Genomic DNA, 16,394 nt, shown 5'->3' on the forward strand with positions numbered 1-16,394 from the left:
CACCCCGCTCCCGGCTCCCAGCGAGGCGCCACCGCCGCGCAGCCGCACCGCCGCCCCCAGTGCGCAGGCGCAGGGAACCCTGCCCTACCCGCCGGCGGCTCGGCGCCGGGCTGAGGCGGGTGGAGCGGGGCAGGGCCCTCGGCCGCCCTCACGCCCTGCGCCGGTAGAAGCGGTCAGCAAACACCGCCGGCCGTTCCCGGCTGCACGCGTTAATTCCCCGTCTCGCTTTCCCCGGGGCATGGCCGCGTCCCTCAGAGATAACCGTTCTCTGCAGCGCTGCTCATCTTGGCGCTTGAGCACCGCTCAGTGCTTGGTAACCCCGGAGGTTACTCGTGAGGAGGATCATGAGGTACCGCTGGCTTCACTGGTTAACACCCAGCTGATTGGAGATGTACTGAACAGAGAGCAGGTCTCAGCTCTGGTCAGGCAGTGTAATTACTGTATTACAGCAAATTAAATTCTGTATGCATGCTAATTAAAAACAGAGATTCTAGAAATTCAGTTAGGCCTCCACCTGCAGCCACTGGCACTGATGCATCTTACCTCAAGTAAAAGTTAGGAGTTGATTGACCATGATTAACATTTTGGCACCGGCAGTCACGTGCAAAGCTCGGGGGGTTTCAGCCTCCTCTCAGCCCATCCTGCAGCACATCTGGGAACCAAACTCCCTCAATCTGAGATTCAAACCAGGCCAAAGCTGTCCTTTCACAAGAAGTCTGTTTAATCACTGCAAGACAAGCTACACTGACAAGTTGCTTACAAGGAACAAGCTCTACGTTTTCCATAATTCCATACTAGCAGGTTTAGTTTCCAAAGAGATCTGACATTCCAAAATATTAAGTTGGCCCTTTAACAAAATCTGACCTGTGAATACAAATACAGTAAAATATCTCACCTTGATATGGGTAAGCCCAGTTTCTGACTTTGGTATTAATACAAATCAGAACTGAAATCCCTGTAATTTAAGACAAGAAAAAAGGCAACCCATATTAAAAGCATCTATTGTTTACACAGAAATAGCTTGTTTAGGAAAAGATGAAAGATTCAGCTCATTATTGGCTCAGTATGACAAAGAAAACTTGATTTCAGGCAATACCAATTCTTAAATATTCCTAACTGTGTGTCTAGAAGGATAGGATGGAGAAAAGCACAATTCTCAAAACGTGGTAGTACAGGCTCAGCACGCTGCCAACCAGCTTTTATTTTTTTACATACAAAAATCTAATAAATGGAAAATTCCCATGTGTCTGATTCCTTCCTCTGCTTTGATACCAGACCTTCTTTCCAACCGACTGTGTTCCAGCAAAATACAGCAGCCCTCACAAGACTGCATCGATAGCTGTTGGGTAACAGACATGAATTAAAATCCATTTGGGTTGAAGACAGTCTTTTCAAACAAAACCCATTCCACCAGAGTAATTGCTATTGTGTAACCGCTTTCAGTATTCCTCTGAGGACTTTGTAACTCATTAGTTGTTGGCTTTCTTTGGGAGGAAAGCAGGGGCCACGTTCTGTAACGTATGCATAAGGAAACCTCAGAACCCATAGTCCGTCAGAGGGGAGCGTTATCTCCTGCTTCTCAGGGTAAAACACGGGACAAGGTGGTGGCCCTGGTTGAACCTGAAATGAAAAGGAAGCATGAGCAGATAGTGAAACATCATTAGAATTAGAACAAAAAAAGCAAACAAAATAACAAAAAATACTTCAGGAAACCACTGTGCCGTTATTGTGAGACTCCATTTCCAGTTTTACCAGAGCGAAGATGTCGAATTTAAGGCTGCAGATTACATCCTACCAAAGAGATCCCCAATACAAACACAAGCCATTTGTGCCTTCGGGCGTTAACACTGGATTTCAATACTGCACCACAGTTATCCACCCCGGAGCCGTTATCTCCCTCTAAATCAATGGGAATTTTCAAGGATTTCAGCAACATTAAATAGGGCCTTTGTATAATTCACATTAAAAGCTTCAGAAAGTCTTATTCACATGAGAAACTGATGTGTGAAAGCCACACCATACAGCATCACAGATATTCATAATAAAAACACTCCCTTAGAAGTCAAAAGCTGTCTTACAGATGTAAGTTGGGAACAAAGAGCAAAGTAAGTAGCAGCACAAACTGAACCTTCAATGTTTGCCTCAGTTTCAAACAATAACATGATAAATTGCAAATGGCATTTAAATGCTGGTGCTGCAGTCAGCATTCTGCCTTTAACTTCCACAGCAAATCAGGTTCTTATGGAGCTTTTTCTCCATTTTTTTAATACATATTTAAAAACAAAATCCAACTAAAAACTAAACATCATTTCACCTCCTAAATTCAAAGGGTTACTAAGAGTAATCAAACTCAGCAATGAGTGGCTGCTTTTCTCTGACATTTAAAATGATATATTCATTCTTCTTATTAGCCACTTGTTCCCTTTTTTAAAAGAAGCAATTATTATAGTATGGAATGCCATTTATTCATCCTTGATAAAGTATTTTTTAAAGCTTACTTTACACAAAGTATAAAGCTGCCATAAACCAATCCTAAAGTTTAAAAAGAACCACACTGTTTATGAAACTGCTACATTTGGTGACTAGTGCCTTAGAGAACTCACCTGAAGTAGGTTTTGAGTCAGGAGTCTCCTGTAGCACCCCGCTGACACCCTTTGCCTACCATGCTAGTGCTTTCTAGTCCTGCAACTAATGCTGCACGAATCAACCCTGTCTGCACTCACCAGATTCCCTTTCATTTCTTACCTGAGGCGTTAGTGTAATCTGCAGTGGAGCATCAGGAACCACCACAAAGAGCCTCATGAACTGAGCATAATGTGGCTTCAGTCCCCGTCCCTGCGTCGAGGACAGGATATACAGTGGCATGTCAGAATTGAGGGCTTTGATGGCAGATTCCTTTGGCCCCCCTCCCATCACTTTCATGACCTTATCAGGCCCTGAACACATGAACCTCCTTCCACGTGCATCTTCATATTCAAATCCTACAAAAGCTCGAGCTATGTCATCTCTTCGTCTTCCTCTTCCCATCACAACCGCGCTTCTTTTTCCAGGAACAGCCTTGTTAGGTGCAGGCCAGGAATTGGTATCTAAGTCCCCTTCATCTTCAGTTCTTGTCCTGATGACAATGTCCCAAGGCATTAAATAGTTTGTTCCTGGGATAAAGCCTTGTTGATCTAAGCCTGTGTGGAAGTTATAAGCCTTAGCAGGCCCCAGCTTAACCAGTGACCAGCTGGAGAACTTGGGCAAAAGGCCTTTGGGGCAATTGGAGTGGAGCATCCCAGGGAGGTACTCAACAGTGGAGGCCTGGCGATCGACCAGACTCGGCCTTTTCTCACTTTTGCAGTCCCCGCTCTGCCCATGATTTTCTGTGTTGTCCCCTCCACCCTGGGCATCGGGCGGGTAAGTGCCCAAGCTGCCTGTTGACTGTCCCAGGCTGAGGGCTAAGCTCAGGCCTGTGCTTTCCCCCTGAGTCTGAGGTTCTTTTTCCTTTAGTTTCTCAATCTCGCCTTCTGGAGGGGCAGGTGACGACTCATCCCGAGCAGGCGCCGGATCAGGTGTGCTTGGCTGGAATACAGGAAAATTGATGTGCTCCAGTTTCCCACAGCATTTTTCTTCCAGCAGCTATGAGAAAGAAAACATGGTTAACTTTCCATCTTCCACTTCCGAGATGTGGGAGTTCAGTCATAACATGCAGCAGCTACAATTAAGATTCAAGAGATTTGCACTATGTGATAACCAAAGCAGTGATGGGAATGCAGCCCACAGACACAATGAATTTCAAATTCACATGAACCAACACACTTGAAGTGTAAATAGATGCTCCTGTGTACATGCACTGGTGAAGACTGGCACTGCCTGCTCTGGTCAGCCCACCATGCAAAAAACTCCCTTCTCCCAGAAATATCTTCCCCAGGCAACATCTGTAAGTTTATAAGGTGAAGAGAAACTTCACTTCAGAATACAGACTTTGTCAATGAAGCAAAAACACTGCTTGATGCAAAAATAGGGATCTAATAGTTACCTGGTAGAAGTCATAATTAGCTGCTTTGATATCAAAGGGATCATCCCGTGGAGCTTGTTTCCTTCCACAGTTACAGGCACCAGTGGAACGAGCCCGGCTGTTGTGGTACAGAACTGGAGGGTTTCTGTCTGCTTCTGGCTTTTCCCCTAAAAGCAAAAATCAATCAAACCCCAGGTGAATTGCTCCCAATTTCTAGAGATTCTTTAGTTCCCTTCATCCACGGCTTCCTCCTTGCTATATATATAATTATTTGCCAGCAATGCCAGTTTGTCAAGCAACACATTCCTTTCTTACTTAAAGTTCCAGTGTAGGTTATACCATTAAACCGAACTTTCTTTGGTTTTACAGTCTTTTCATAAAAGGCATAAATACTCCTGCCTGCAATGAATATGTATCAGACAGTTTCTACTCCTTGACTGGTATCAGTCAATCTATTGAAGGGGGGGCACTTATACTTCCTAGGGAACTTCTGTTCTCTTACACATCTGCTGTTAGGAGGACTATAGTGTAATGCTTCTAATTAGCGAAATGGAAACAGAGTTACTACTAAAATCCAAATTACTACTGCCAGTGGACTCGCTCCTAAATATCACTCAATGTAAAAGAAACCTGTACAACAGCTTTGCTGTAATTAATCCCCCTGTAAGAAGATGACACTTTAAAGCTGCCAAGCTTTTAGCTTCCATAAACATGCAAAGAGTTGGCATTTGCAGCCTAAAATATTTTAAAGCAGATATAAAATTAAACCATGAAACCCAAGGGAGCTTCTTTACCTCCTTTTGGGAGCAGATGAAACTTATGCACACAGTGTTGGTCAGTTAAACTTCGCTCTTCGCAGAGCTGATGCCCGTTGCTCCAGAACTTGTAGCAGTCCTCATTCAGCTGCATGGCGTACTTATGAAAGGCCGGCCCACGGGCGTGCTGGCTGTACACACGCAAGGCCTGTGCCAGCTGGTTCTTGTGGACTGTCATGGTGTAGTTGTGGGGCAGATTGGACTGGTAGGCACTGTGGGCCATGGGAAGAGCTTTCTGGCAACGGTTTTCAGAGAATTTGGTGTCTATATCTAAATAGCCTTCCAAGACTTTGATGCTACCCATGATTTTTGAGCTCAGTTCCCCAGTGCTCGGGTCATCATCTTTGCCTTCAATGGTCACTTCATACAGTTTTAAAGCTGCAGCAGCCCACTTCTGGTAGGTTGGGAGCTCGAAGTGAGAGGGCTGTGGGTTCCTTCCCACGCTGTCATCGAAGCCTTTCTTGCTGAGCACCAGCTCCACGTGCTGCCACAAGAACTCCTTAAGGGTGCAGTCCACAAGCTGCCCAGAGGAGCTGGAGCTGCTGCTCTCTGCATGGAAGGAGAGCTGCTGCCTGCCGTGCCGCATCATCTGATACCTCCTGGGTCCCGACAGGGTGGGAGCCAGCAGCGAGTCAGTCTCTCTCATGGTGCAGTTGTTCCTGAGTTGGTCAAGAAGCATGGCCACTGGATCATCTCCATCCAGGACCCCACCAGCCACAATGTACACAAACGCCTGGTTAGCAGGCACAGTGAACAGGCAGTTGATGCTCTGGTTGGTTAACACCCTGCTCTTGCGGAAGATGCGGTAGATCTGATCCTCCAGAGCATGCTGCAGCCTCCTCTTAGGGGAGTGCTTCTTGGGAGGTGGCTTTTCCAGGTGACCACAGGGGTCCTGGCCCCTGCTTGGGAGGGGATCCACCTTGAGGGCTCCGTTGAGCTGGAAGAGGAAGAGGAGGCGTGGAGGGCAGGGCCTGCAGTTGAGCTTCCATTCCTTGCCAATCGGGCAGTCTTTGATGGCTGCCTTCATGGAGGGCAGGACCTTCTGCCGCAGCCCATCCAGCGCCCTGAAGACGCGGTCATAGGTGATGTCGAAGGAGCAGGTGGGGTGCACCAGCAGCAAGATGTGGCAGACAGAGAAGAGGTAGAGGAGGCTCAGGCAGTGCAGCTTCTCCTGGTGCTTCCAGAACTCGTGGGCCTCAGCGTGGGACAGCGGGGAAGGGCCACCGGAGGGATGGCCGGGCCCCGTCTCCCTGCTTTCGGCCGCCGCCAAGTCCCCGCATGCCCGCAGAAGCTGCCGCGTGTCACAGATGCTGGTGAGCACCAGGAACAGCACCCGGTTCTCCTGGCTGTAGTAGGCCTGGAGCTGGTTGTAGTCCTTGGTGGCCGGGTCGACCTCCTCCCCTAGGGCACCGTCCTCCAGGTCGGGGTCATCCTCCTCATCGAAGAGGGGGAAGACCTGCCGGTCGCACACGGTGTTCACCAGGGCCTCCTTCTCCGAGCACAGCTGCAGCGCCGTCTTCCCGAAGACGCCCACCACGCACACCTCCTCATCGCCGCCGCTCCCCTCTGCGGCGGCCGTGGCGGTCAGCAGCAGGTCCCGCAGGCTCATGGGCCCCACCGCCGGTGCCGCCGCCATGGCTCCCGCCCCCCCGGGCAGCCCGCCCGCCAGCGGCATGGCCCCGCTCCCGCAGCACCCCTCCGGAAGCGGCGGCGGCCCCGCCCGCGCATGCGCGACCCGCCCCGGGGGTGGGACTCAGCCGGTGCCGCGGGTCCGGCGCGGTCCTTAGCGGAGCTCGGTGCGCGGCAGCGGGGCCTGGGGCAGAGCCGGGCAAGGCCCGTCCGGCAGCGCAGCTCCTGGTGAGCCGGGCGATAGCGGAGCCAACAGCAGAGCGCGGAGCTGCCGCTCTCCTTTGAACCCTTTAACCTGCAGTTACCATCGGGATCGGGTCTGTAAAACAACAGAGTGAAAACTACGCAGTTCCAGCACAGGCACGTGGGCCAACGGGACAATGCGCGGCCAAGGCGAACGGGCAGTAACAATGTTCATACGGGTAGCAGGAAGTAGCAGCGAAAACAATGTTTATGCTTAAAGTAAGCACTTGCCTAATATGGAATAGTTGCTTAAGCAATAGCGTGTGAACAGTAATATGATTGGCTGAAAGGCGTGTGATCGGTAAAGCCATTGGCCGGAGAAGTGTGTGCACACTGTGTCGTGATGGAAAACACAGCTGGCACGAGCCTCTGGGCAGACTGCTGTAACAGCCGGTATGCTCACTCAGTAAAGGTCTCTGATGGCGCCATGGCTGGAGTCTGTGCCTTAATATGCTACAAATGGTGCCCGAACAGGGACTTGAATAGGAGACTCACAGAGTCCGGACTGGTGGGATAGCCCGACTGAACCAAGGACTACAGGGGGATTGCGCACACATCACCTGGTGGGTAGGTGAGCAGCTGGGAGCCATGGGAGGGAAGCTATTCCAGGCACAGAAGTGCAGTATAGAGACTTTGTGTGAATGGTTAGATGCTCAAGAAAGGGCTGTGATGGGGCCTCAATTACTGACTTTGCTAGAATGGATTCAAAAGAATGTGCCAGATTTTCTGTCAGAAGGCGCTCTTCAAATAGCATCCTGGCAAGCGGTAGGGACACAATTACAAGCCGCTGTTGCTGCAGATGTGTGTACAGGACCACACCTTGGGACTTGGTAGCAGATTCTGGCCACACTAAAGACTAATCAACAGCAGTCCTCCTCCCCTGTCGCACCATTGGCACCTCTAGAGTCAGCAGGTCACCCTCCAGTGAACCCTAAACCATTCCCATTGACCAACATGTTTTTGTTGCAAAATGAAGAGGGTCCTGAGCCAAACTCTGAGGAAGGCAGTGATCCTTTTGATCCAGGACCAATAGACTGTGAAAAGGAGCCTGATTTATTCCCTCTGTCTCCTGATGTGAATGCTCCAGTAACAGTAGAAACCACAGCATGTAACTGGTAAGTCTGTAGAAAGGAGGCAATAAAGCAGGGTGACTGGCAAGTTGCTTTGGCATGCCATGTGATTTATCAACCCAATAGGCCACCTGAATGGCAAGAGCTTCCTTATGAAGCAGTTAAAGACATTTGTAAGGCAATTAAGCAGAGAGGTATCCATTCACCTTTTGCCGTGTCTCTGCTAGAAGCAACTGCAGAATCATATATCCTAACTCTGTATGACTGGAAAGCTTTATTGCATATGGTGTTAACCCCTAAGCAATTTATGATGTGGCAGAATGATTTTAAAGAACAGTGTGTGATCACCTCAATGGAAAATATAAATCAAGGTCATGGAGCTGGCTATGATCAGTTGGCAGGGGAAAATGCATTTGTGGCTCCTCCTGCACAAGTGAATTGTCCCCAGGAGGTGTATGTCCAAATTCAGGCTGCTGCCCTCTGGGCTGTTCAGAAAATTCCTGAGTCTGGACAGGGTGCAGCTGAGTCATTTGCTAAAATATTGCAAGGCCTGACAGAATCGTATCCTCTTTTTATAGACTGGTTACAGGCCACCCTAGAGCGGCAGATTGAACATGATGAAGCTAGGGAGTTGCTCCTTAGATAATTAGCTTATGAAAACGCAAATGAACACTGCAAGCCTGCCTTGCAACCAACCCGTAATCGCAACCCAATCTTAGCAGATATGGTGCGGGGTTGTCAAAATATTGGATCTACCAGTAATCACACTGCAGCTTTAGTGAGTGCCCCAACGGCTCAGCTCAAAATGAGGGAAACAGGAAAAGGGGGTATAAGTTGCTATCAGTGCAGTGCCCCTGAGCATTTAAAGCCAGAGTGTCCAAAAACGGGCAGCAAAAAGGCTATGCCCCCTCACAATTGCCCTCGATATGGAAAAGGGAAACACTGGGCCAATGAGTGTCACTCAAAATACCATGCTAATGGTTATGTGGTTCCTTCCATCTCAGGAAACAGGAGCTGGGGGGCGAGACCACACATCCCAAACAACCAAAGAAATCTGCATCCTGGCGTTCAGCCGGCGAGCTGCGGCCAGGAACCTCGGGAAGTGCTGGCTTGGACCTGGCTGTCCGATGCCCGGTCACCCTGAATGACACGCAAGTATCCCTGCTGCTGATGGGAGCCTATGGGCCGATCAGCAATGGCATGCATGCTTTATTCATCGGGTGTTCTTCTACTACTAAATTAGGCCTCTTTGTATTACCGGGTGTTACAGATGCTGACTATACTGAGAAATATTGATTATGGCTTGGACCCCTGTGCCCCCTTGTTATATCCCAGAGGGGCAGTGTATTGCTCAGCTTGTTCTGTTTGTTGGAGGGGTGACAGGGGGTCAAGTGGCCAGAGGTGGTTCTGGATTCAGTAGCACAGGAACCCCCCAAATATCTTGGGCCAAGGCTCTAAAGGACTTGCAACCCTTGATGACATGCTATATACAAGGTTTCACAGATTAGTGGACACTGGAGCGGATGTTTTAATCATATAAAGTTCTGAGTAGCCCCCTAATTGGCCCACAAGAGAGCCTGCTTCCTGACATAATCTATGTCCCAGCCACAAAGGAAAACCTTGACTGGTTATTAGCAGAAGGCAGCATTGTGCAAATGGCCTTAGCAGACTATCAGGGATGACTCTCAATTTGTTATCCAAAACACAACCTTTGGACTGATATTTGCCATCTGCCTTTATATGTGAAACAGCGGTGCCACTCAGCGCCTGTAGTTGGTCTTACCATCTTCACCGATGGTTCTGGGAAAAGTAAAGAAGCAGGTATGGCATGGAGGGACCCTGTAGCAGGCACCTGGAACACTGACACATCAGTTGCGACCCAGGGCTCCATGCAGGAAATCAGTTATAATGGGTGCCAGCATGATGTGTGCAGCCCTTGTCATCCTCAGTAGACTCTCAAGGATTGTGAGCTGCGCATGGATCTCAAAACCAAAACCTAATGTTTGGCTTACTCTAGCCAATGCAACTAATCAGTCCACCCTTTGTGTTGCCATGACCAGCCCCAGTGATCCATTCTGAACCTGTCTGGTTGGCATTCCTCTGACAGAACATGAATGGGACCAGCTATATAACCAAACGATTACACGCAACTGTACAGATCCAGGTAGGTGTGAGGCATTATGGTGGTGCCTAGGAACACAGTGATCCAATGCTAGTCAGCCTGCAGGATAGTATCAGAGCAACGACTCAGGAAATGGCATGAACAAAGTAGGTGACTTTCCTGCTCTCCCACTACATCCTCAGGAACTTGAAATACTGGGCTCCATACAAGCTACTGTATGTTTTTCTCTTAATACAGTAGTGGCCTGAACATAAACAAGACAGGAATTGATGTAAGTGGCGCTGGCATTTATCTCAGTAATTCTGCCTGGTGTAATTTCACTACTCCCTTATCAGTTACACCAGGGGCCAATGCAGGAGGTCTTCCTGATAATATTTTTCCAATCTGTGGTGATAGAGCATGGAAAGGAATTCCAGGTAAACCCCTGCACCTTTAGTCGTTTAACCATGTTTCATCCCAGTAATCAAGCCTGTGTTAATTGGACCCTACAGCACCAATGAAGCAGATGCACCGCCATACAATTCAACTTAGCCTGTAACTCCCACATTGACTTTTGGAATCGCGAGCAAAGGTTTTTTGGTTCTTTAATTCCTTCTATTGCTACTGCCCATGCTTTAACCATACTAATAAATTGGGCTGTTGGCTAGTGACAGAGAGTAATGCCACTAGCAATGCCCTGACAGGGTTGTTAACAGATGCTGATTCTGTGTGTCATGCAACACTGCAGAATTGGGCAGCGATAGACTTTTTGTTATTAGCCCAGGGGCATGGCTGTGAAGATTTCAACAGAATGTGCTGCATGAATCTGAGTGATCACTCAATTCACAAAAGCATTCAGGACTTGAAGGAATTATCTGGAGAGTTGCAACAAAACCAAGGGGGGGACCCTTTTGGACTGTTCTCTTGGCTGGGAAATTTTGGTCCTTAGCTTAGACATATAGCTGGCTTTGTTGTGATAGGGCTTATAGTGTTATTGATGATTACAATATGTCTACCATGTTTTTCTTGTATCCAATGACTTATAAATCAAAGCATAAATCAAGTAATGCTTACAAAACACATACTGTGCTCACTCTGCAAAGCTTAACAAAGAAGGGGGAAATGCAACAGCATATGATCAGTAAAGCCATTGGCTGGAGAAGTGCATGGTGAAGCACGTGGAGAAGGAGCATTGTTTTGTGATGGAAAATACAGATGCAACCAGCCTCTAGACAGACTGCTATAAAAGCCTGTATGGTCACTCAATAAAGGTCTCTGGCTGCACCATAGCTGCAGTCCCTGCCTTAATACGCTACACAGGCACATATTTATATCACAAGCAGCACTGGTGCTGAGCACACCAACAGTCCCTGCCTCAGGTATCAAGAGACTCAGGAAGTTTCTTAATTTTTTCACCATTAAGATGCAACCAAACCGAAACATGTTAGAAAGACATTGCCTTTAAAAAGCAGAAATCTGCCAAGGGGAGTTTATAAAGTCCTGTTCTTGTGCACACAAGATTTACTTGCAAATATATAAGTCTGAGCAAGAGAAAAACAGCATTCGAGGGGCTTCCTAACCAGAGGTGACAAACGCAGTGTTCCATAAACTACTTCTATTCGTCAAAGCTGTTTGCAGCACTCAGCCGGGCAGGTGAGGGGCTCTGTGGATGTGCCATCTGTCAAAATAAGGACACGGTCAGCCTTGGAACATCCGAACTCAGTTCTAATTATGACTGAGATAAACTACGGCACAATTCTTAAATGATACCATAAAAGGAACCAGACATGGCAAATCCTTAAAATAAAGGACATTATTAACCTTCAGACTTTGTTCTCTTGTAAACTGGAACTATAGAGATGGTGTTGAGGAGCTGGAATGGCCATCAAAAAAACCTCTCAATTTTTCCTCATGGTATTGCCAAATAACCTGCTGGAACAGGCAACAGCATTCCTGTTCTGTTGTTTCTTTACTGTTAAAATGAGCACCCTTGGTTGTGTTAAGGAGCGCTTTTGGATGGGAATTATGGAGACACTGCAGTGTGTGTAATACACACCAGTGGTGCTGGGCTGCAGGGTAAATCTGCATGGAATTCTGTGGATTTTAAAGTCAGTTAATCATTCCCAAAAGAGAGACTCCGCGACTTGCCTGAAATTTGCGTCGTAGTGCCTGTGTCATTAGTGGCGTCAACCCAGACCCACATTCTGTGTTTTCTTTGCCATTTAGTGGAGTGCCTCCAGGACTCCTGAAAAGATCAGAAACAGGAGGAACTCTGATTAGTTCTCTGTTGTTTTTTTCTCTTCAGAGAAACAAAACAAGAGAATAGGAAGGAACTTACCTCTGGATATTGACTTTCTTCAGATGTTTTCGAAGATCTAAGTGATTTTTGGGAGGGGTACTAGAAGAACAAAACAAATTGTTAAAATGTTTTCCATTCTCTGAACAGTGTTAATCAGTGTTTAGAACAGAAAAAAAATCTAAAGAAAAGAAGAAAGTATCTTACATTAAGGAGTTTGTAACGTGAGCAGATGGCTTGGTTTTAGGTCTTAAACTAACACTCTGTAAATCTGAGACTGTAATTAAGGCCCTGCGTGTCTTCATTGGCGAGTCTGCCTGAAGGGATAAAAGACATAGCAAAATGAAACTTCCAAGTGTTTCACTGACCTTAAATCTATTTAATATTTATACTCTGAAAGATTTCACACAATCATAAAATGGTTAGTTGGAAAGGACCTTCTTTTCACTTAGTTCCATCTCCCCTGCCATGGGCAGGGATGCCTCAGGGATGGGTGACCATATCACCCAAGGCTCTGTCCAACCTGGGGTTTATGGCTGTTACACTTCTTTCAGTCATCAAAATTTGAGCGTGTCTTAGCTAAAAATATTTATTTTAAGACCCCCAAACTGTTGCAAACAAGATTTCAGCTGGGCAAACAAAACCCCCAAATCTGTTAATAACATACAGACATGATGCTACATGCTCTTAAGATAAAACCAGAACTGTCCTGCATGCCAGGCGAGTTTGGGTCACTTACTTTCTTCACTTCAAGTGCTGGGTGTAAGATCAGAATCACCACTTAAAGCTGATCACTGGGGTTTTGAAGAGAAGAATTAATTATCTGAGAAAGTTCTATGAGGGACTGACAGGCAGGAAATACCCTGGTTCAAGGTGGAGTTTGCCTCGATACACCATTGTCTGTTTAACGATATGTCTCCTGGTTTACCTTGTCCATCCTGCTTCTGCCATCTGCCTTCCTCAGTTTAACATTCAGGAGGTCTCTGAGGGTGATCTGCATTGGCCCATCTTTTTTCACTGGTGGAATCTGAGTACAAAGGCGGTTGGAAGGGAAATTAGAATTGGCAAGTGACTGAAGGTTCACAAAGATGCACATTCCTGATGGAACCAGGTCCAAGGAACCCGCCCCCGAGAAAAAAAATATTAAATAAACAGAGGAACCTTCTCACCCCCTACCAGAACTGCTTTGGAGCCATTGCCCCTTTTGAGGAGGAGAGGTGCTGGAGGCAGTTTTGGTGGGGGCAGTGGAGGTGGTGGTGGTGGTGGTGGAGGAGGAAGAGGTGGAGGGGGTGCAAATGCAGGCTGCAGCTGTATTGCAGAAGGCCTGGATACTGGTGATAGCAGACCCATCTGCATTGGTACAGGAGCACCCACAAGTGGTTTATTACACCTTTGACAAAGAGAATTTTCTGAAGACGAGGCTGTGGTTCCATTCATCTGAAAACAAATAAGAGAATATTAAATCCATTGGCAGAAGTAGATGGAATTTTAGACAGCAAAATTTCTAAGAAAGACATAGAAAGCCTCTTGCAAGGCTCACCAGCAAACCACTTCCCTCTAGCTATGAGGTAATGCTGAACGCAGAGAATGACCAAAGAGAAGCTCTTCAGATCCGGGTTTATTGGCACTGACCACAGCGCCTTACATGTTATGCAAATGTCACCCTGCCCCACCAGGAGTGAGACTGACCTGGAGTGCTCCTTGTAGTCTGGAAAATTCAGTTTCCAACTTTTTCAGCTGCTCTCTGAATGTATTTAGCTCCCTTAAGTAGATTTGTGACGGAAATATGGTGTCTTTAACCACTTTAAAACTCTAAGCGCAAAGAGAAACCAGATTAGCATTTTCACTATCAAGTTATGTTTCCAGATACAGGGCTATGATTACTAGTGGAAGTTCCATCACAAATTTACTGTAGTCAACAGAAAGGCACAACACAAAGATACAAAATTCCACCAAATAGTTCCTTGGTAGGGGCACAGGGAATAACTTTCTCTCAAAAAAAAAAATGAATTTCATCTAGAAATTCTGAACTGTAATTCACATGACTGAAAAGCTCATACAATCATTTCTGCTATGAAGACTGCACCCTGTCACTGCAAATTCTCCTAATATTCCAATAAAAAACCACAATTGCACGTATGCATTTAATATCCACAGCTGCCTTGACACTCTTCTCATATTTATTTCTTCAACACTAGTTAGTAAGCGCTAACTATGTTTTAGATGCTTCAATACACATAAGTAAATTTACAACTTAGTTCTCAAATCTGACTGTATATCCTGTACCCGAGTGCTAAGAACAACCTCACACGCTGTCAAAAGTAGAGAAGTAGAAAACATACCTGTGCAACCGTGTTCTGGCACCAACAGTACAAAAATGACACTGTTGTTGTGAAGGGTTTTACCATGTTTTTCACACTGGGCAAGGCTACTGACCAGAGTGAGGACAGATGGCTTGGGACAGATGATGTGTTCAGAGGAAGATTACCTGCTGACCTGGAACAGAATGTTTCAGAATGAGGCCATAATTGTATTTCTCATTTCAGCCTTTTAAAAGAAGCTAAATGTGACCAATCATCTGGAAATGACAAGTACCAGCAACAGCAGGTGTCAACAGAGCAAACATGACCACAGAAACAAGGAAAGATCAAAATGCATTTTGATAAAGGGGAGTGTCATATTTACAATATATTTTTATCCAAATTGCTTTTCCTGCTTATAAAGTTTATGATAGAGTACCAGAAAATATACAAAAGATATCTGCTTTCCAATACTTTAATGGCGCCTTCAAAAAAACTGGAGAGGGCTTTGGACAAGGGCCTGTAGGGACAGGCCAAGGGGAATGGCTTTAACCTGCCAGAAGGGAGACTGAGATGAGCTCTTAGGCAGAAGCTCTTCCCTGTGAGGGTGCTGAGGCACTGGCACAGGGTGCCCAGAGAAGCTGTGGCTGTCCCATCCCTGGCAGTGTTCAAGGCCAGGTTGGACACAGGGGCTTGGAGCAAGTTGCTCTAGTGGAAGGTGTCCCTGCCTGTGGCAGGGGTTGGAACTGGATGAGCTTTAAGGTCCCTTCCAACACAAACCAGTCTGTGAAACAATTCCACAGCATCCATGCCAGGACATAGACAAGCTTCAGGTACAATTTATTGTGTCAGTTCCACACGGGGACCAAACAGTGGACCCAAAATTGAGTTAAAAAGCTCAAGCTGAGCCTCCTACCGTGGAGAACAACCTGAGCCCTGGGAGTTTGCAGCATCTCTTTCTTTTTCCTGTAGAAATTCTGCTCGAGCTCTGTGTTTTCGTCTGCGTTTCTTATACTTGGCCATTACTGTTTAAAAAGACACATTTACAATGAATGTACTGAAGCTGTCACACGGGCACAGAGCTACACCAAAGAGGCAAGAACATGAGCCACATTTCAGAAAATCCACCCAGAATTTACTCACTGTTGTCTTCCTAGAAGCATCATACACAGCTGAGGGAAAATACATCCTTAAGTTCCTATGATCCACAAGGATATATTTGTACACGGCGCTAACTATGTAAAGTCCCATTTTCTATGGCTTTTTGTTGGCAGTTGTGCTTTAACCCCAGGTGACAAACACTGCCCTTTGCGGAAATGCCGCTTGCGGAGAACGCTGGCAAAAGACGCGAAGGATCCGCACACGGGGTCCGGGCGGTGCCTGACCCGTTACCTGAGCCGGTGCCTGAGCCGCTGCCTGACCGGCAGGCCCTGCTCCTGTCCGCGGCCTGCGCCAAGGAGCGGTCGGTTGCTCACCGAGCCCCGGTTGTATGACGGGTGCCCGGGGACATGAGACCGCCATATCGCCCCCCCCCCGTGGGCGCCCCCTCTGACCCACCACCGCTCACCTACCGCTCGGCGCCGCCGATTCAAACTGCAACCCGCGCAGAGCCCAGCCAATGGGAGAGCCCCTCTCTGCCGTCCCGGCCCCCGCGGCCCGTGCTAGCAGCTCGCTGATTGGCAGCCGGACTGATGCGAGCCCGGGCTCCACGGGAGCGACGAATGGCCAATCGCGGGGAGACCCGACCCATCATTGGGTAAAGGCTTGGAGTTCCGCCAATCAGCTGCGGGACACCGCTCATCTGGGAAAGGCCAATGGGGAGGCAAGGCGGGGGAACTCCGGTTCCCTCCTCCGGTTCCCTCGGAGGCCCCGTGCTGCCCCGCCTCGCCAGGCACGCTCCGCGGCTAATCGACCGCTCTCCTCGCCAGTTGCGGAGCTGC

At 47.6% G+C, this 16,394-nt stretch overlaps 3 protein-coding genes across 3 annotated transcripts in view; all 3 read right to left on the minus strand.

The window, feature by feature from the left end:
• YPEL2 (yippee like 2) overlaps nucleotides 1–16,359 on the minus strand; it is a 78,487-nt gene extending 62,128 nt beyond the window's left edge. Inside the window, exon 1 of the mRNA XM_062617157.1 lies at nucleotides 16,350–16,359. The gene's annotated coding sequence lies outside the window, so the exon portion shown is untranslated. The remainder of the gene's footprint in view (nucleotides 1–16,349) is intronic.
• On the minus strand, nucleotides 959–6,526 carry SMG8 (SMG8 nonsense mediated mRNA decay factor). Its single transcript, XM_062617148.1, has 4 exons — nucleotides 4,795–6,526; nucleotides 4,022–4,167; nucleotides 2,746–3,621; nucleotides 959–1,620 (listed from the first exon to the last, which is right to left on the minus strand). The coding sequence occupies exons 1-4, from the start codon at nucleotides 6,488–6,490 to the stop codon at nucleotides 1,423–1,425; spliced, it is 2,916 nt and encodes a 971-aa protein (XP_062473132.1). The 5' UTR covers nucleotides 6,491–6,526; the 3' UTR covers nucleotides 959–1,422.
• On the minus strand, nucleotides 10,533–16,191 carry PRR11 (proline rich 11; the record flags this gene model as incomplete). Its single annotated transcript, XM_062617161.1, is given in 11 exon segments — nucleotides 10,533–11,536; nucleotides 12,007–12,103; nucleotides 12,197–12,256; nucleotides 12,362–12,471; nucleotides 13,083–13,181; nucleotides 13,331–13,591; nucleotides 13,844–13,966; nucleotides 14,497–14,650; nucleotides 15,371–15,479; nucleotides 16,022–16,031; nucleotides 16,033–16,191. Coding segments are annotated over 11 exon segments (1,245 nt in total), but the record flags the coding sequence as incomplete, so codon positions are not given.
• Nucleotides 16,360–16,394: the final 35 nt, after the last annotated feature.

The sequence above is a fragment of the Pezoporus occidentalis genome, unplaced genomic scaffold (genome assembly GCF_034315485.1).
Source record: "Pezoporus occidentalis ecotype Australia unplaced genomic scaffold, CSIRO_AGI_Poc_V1 ctg192, whole genome shotgun sequence".
Classification (NCBI taxonomy): Eukaryota; Metazoa; Chordata; class Aves; order Psittaciformes; family Psittacidae; genus Pezoporus; species Pezoporus occidentalis.